Source organism: Habropoda laboriosa, unplaced genomic scaffold, assembly GCF_001263275.1.
Source record: "Habropoda laboriosa isolate 0110345459 unplaced genomic scaffold, ASM126327v1 scaffold72, whole genome shotgun sequence".
Taxonomy (NCBI): domain Eukaryota; kingdom Metazoa; phylum Arthropoda; class Insecta; order Hymenoptera; family Apidae; genus Habropoda; species Habropoda laboriosa.
Genome location: NW_017100188.1, coordinates 745,305 through 748,284, shown reverse-complemented (window position 1 = coordinate 748,284; position 2,980 = coordinate 745,305). Strand labels below are relative to the sequence as shown.

Genomic DNA, 2,980 nt, shown 5'->3' with positions numbered 1-2,980 from the left:
TGTCGAAAATGGTCTTGTATCCGACTGCTCCTACAAGGAATTTCCAAAGGCCTTGGAAAACTTTCTTTCGACGAGGAAAATTCCTCGAAACGTATCTCGAATTTTACTCGATGGACGAGCAGAGAAATATTGTCAATCTTTTCGAGAAGGTTGCTGGTTTGCAAATTAATTTTAATTACGCAAAATTATTTTGTATTTGAAAATTAAATTTAATTCAACAAATTTAGCAAAGTATAAATTTTTAAAATGAATAATTTACATTTTATAATATTAAAATAAAAACGAACAAAATTGTAGTTTATTTTGAATGCAAAAATATTAAATTTACCTCCCTTTAGTGTAACAGCAGTGTAAACTATTATGACACTAAATTATACTACCATTATACTGCCGCATTAAATAGATGTTATCTAATTTATGATTATATTATTACATTTTACTAGTCAGCACATTATATACCGCTAATGCAACGCTACTACGCAATGAATCACAGCGGCAGTATTCTATTGAGCAGTTCTGTCTATATACAGTGTGTCCAAAAACACTTTCATTTTATATACACTGCTCGCCAAAGAAATTCCAACACCTAGAAATTAAGGTTGCACAAATATGGAAATCACATATGTTTTTCGGGCTGCTCTGAGGAAACAATGAACGTTTTTAATAAACAAGACCATTTTTTTTAAACCTAACTTTAATCACTTTTCCCTTTCAATACTCCAAACAATATACGTAAATTTCAGATTTGTGCGATTTCATTTTTAAGGTGCTGCAATTCATTTGGCTAACAGAGATTTTACATTCCGATTTAATCAGGTTCAAACAAATTACACTTTCCTCCGTTAAAAAGTGTATCAACGCAAACATAACAAGATGCGAAAATACGTTTAAAAAAATGTCCCATTAAATATTCTCAAAATTTCCACATTCGTTGAACTTATCAAATCCGTCTGCGAAACAAAACAATCTTATCTCAACAAGCACACTTGCCTTACATAACCCAATAGCATATATTTCACAATATTTACAAATTTTATCACGTATTACACAATAAGTGGGAACAGCAAAGGTAAAAATAATGCAAGAATTAATTAAACAAAATGAAATTGTTTCGCTAAAAAATTTCCATCTTCTTCTAATCTAACGAATAACGAAAAAGAAAACGATCCATTCGAAGTTATGTACACTATCGCTCAAAAGTATCCGGACACCTCCTTATTCTCTACAAAATATAGTTTAAGATAGTAGAAAAAGTACTTACACTCATTTTATCTTTTGTAATTGTTATTATTATGTGTACTAAAGTATCGTAGCACGCTAAAATTTATTTTTATGTACAAATTACATAATAAAAATGCAACAATATAATTTCGTCTTTTACAAAGACGAATCCTAATGGAACGATTTCGTTGTTTGAGAAGGTCTGAAGATTTAGTTTATTTAATTTCTATGGTACAGATCGATTTCAGAGAGTTCTCCGATACCTATTAAGTGTTGATAGGGATAAGAATGGAGCTAACGCTATGCAGTCACCCGCTTTGCTTTAGTTCGTCCGTTGCTCTTCCTATGTTCAGTTATGAATTCGAAACGAGAATTATCATTAGAAAAACGTGCCAGTGTCCTTACTCTTGCGGAATAAGGATATTCAATTCAAGAAATTGCTTTAAGAAAGAAAATTCCGAAGTCGACAATGCATGACACTATACAACGTTCAAAATAAGAGTAACCTCGTTTCGCGCATGGGACGTGCCTAAGGCGGGGCTAGAACCACTAGAACGTCCAAACCCCCACTTAACCGCCTACCTTTCTCTCCGTCTTACCCTCTGGTTCGCCCTCTGTCTATGCGCAGAACGGACGAGAATCGGTCCGAGAGCGAGGTTACTCTTATTTTGAACGATGTATATCAAGTGTTCGGATACTTTTGAGCGGTGGTGTATATCTTGTGTCACACCTGAATACACTAAGAAATCATTGCATCGATTGAAAGCACTGCGAGAAAATCATCCCACGTTCCATTTTGCATTTAATATTAATCAAGGCGACATTTATCATATCTCCAGCGTACATATGTACTTACATTGTCCGCGATGTTTAATCACATGCGCATAATGAAGCGTATCCAGATCACGCAAACGTGTAAATTTGTCGTATAATGAATTTTGACATGTAAACAGTATAGATAAAAAAGAAATAAATGGAAAAGGAGAACGTGGTTCTGTTTAATCGTCCTTGGCAAACTGAACGTCTTATCTGTTAATCGACGATGATATTAAGCCAGTTTGAAACGGAAACGTGACACAGTAAATCGATTGGTTTCAGCGCGATCAGACTGGCGGCAGAGAAAAGCTGAATGGAGACACCCAAGTACGAACGGTTGCGGATACTTGCATTGCTCTCGACATGGCTGCTCCTACAGGTTGCGGTTCCGGGCGCGTTTGCATCGTACAGCATCGGCGTGGGCAGAGCAGACACCACTGGACCCAGTGTTGAAGTCATTTTTGTTAGTATCGATGAGATTTCGTTGTTTAATTTTTTTTTCTTTGTGTAGCGTGTTATGTGTAGAGAAAAAAAGAGCGCAGAGAATAGAATTGTACCTGTTAGTGACACCAAAGGGGAGGAATTATAATTGTAGGATGTTATAAAAGAACAAAAAGGATTATAGGTAAATAAGAATGGAGAGAAAAGTATATAACTATAATTGAAGGAATGTAGTTGAAAATATTTTTCAATTTTCTTAATATTAATTTATTTAGTAATTGGTAATATTCAATGATTTCTCTTTACTTCTCTTTTCATTTATTTAGAATTTACAATTTTTTCTGATATCTTTTTGTTCAACTTATTAATAATTAGTGAGATGCAAAAGGATTCATTGCGACACCATCCATGTATAATTAAAACCTTTTTCAATTCTCTTATATTCGATTTATCTAACAATTGACGACACTTTTAATATTCTAAAGTTCAAATTTTCTAATAT

General features: G+C 33.8%; 1 protein-coding gene across 1 annotated transcript in view; it reads left to right on the top strand.

The window, feature by feature from the left end:
• The window catches only part of LOC108579757 (neutral ceramidase), a 48,263-nt gene that overhangs the window by 6,859 nt on the left and 38,424 nt on the right, over window positions 1-2,980 (top strand). Inside the window, exon 2 of the mRNA XM_017943365.1 lies at window positions 2,320-2,500. Within this exon, the coding sequence (XP_017798854.1) occupies window positions 2,351-2,500 (150 nt within the window). The 5' untranslated portion in view covers window positions 2,320-2,350. The remainder of the gene's footprint in view (window positions 1-2,319; window positions 2,501-2,980) is intronic.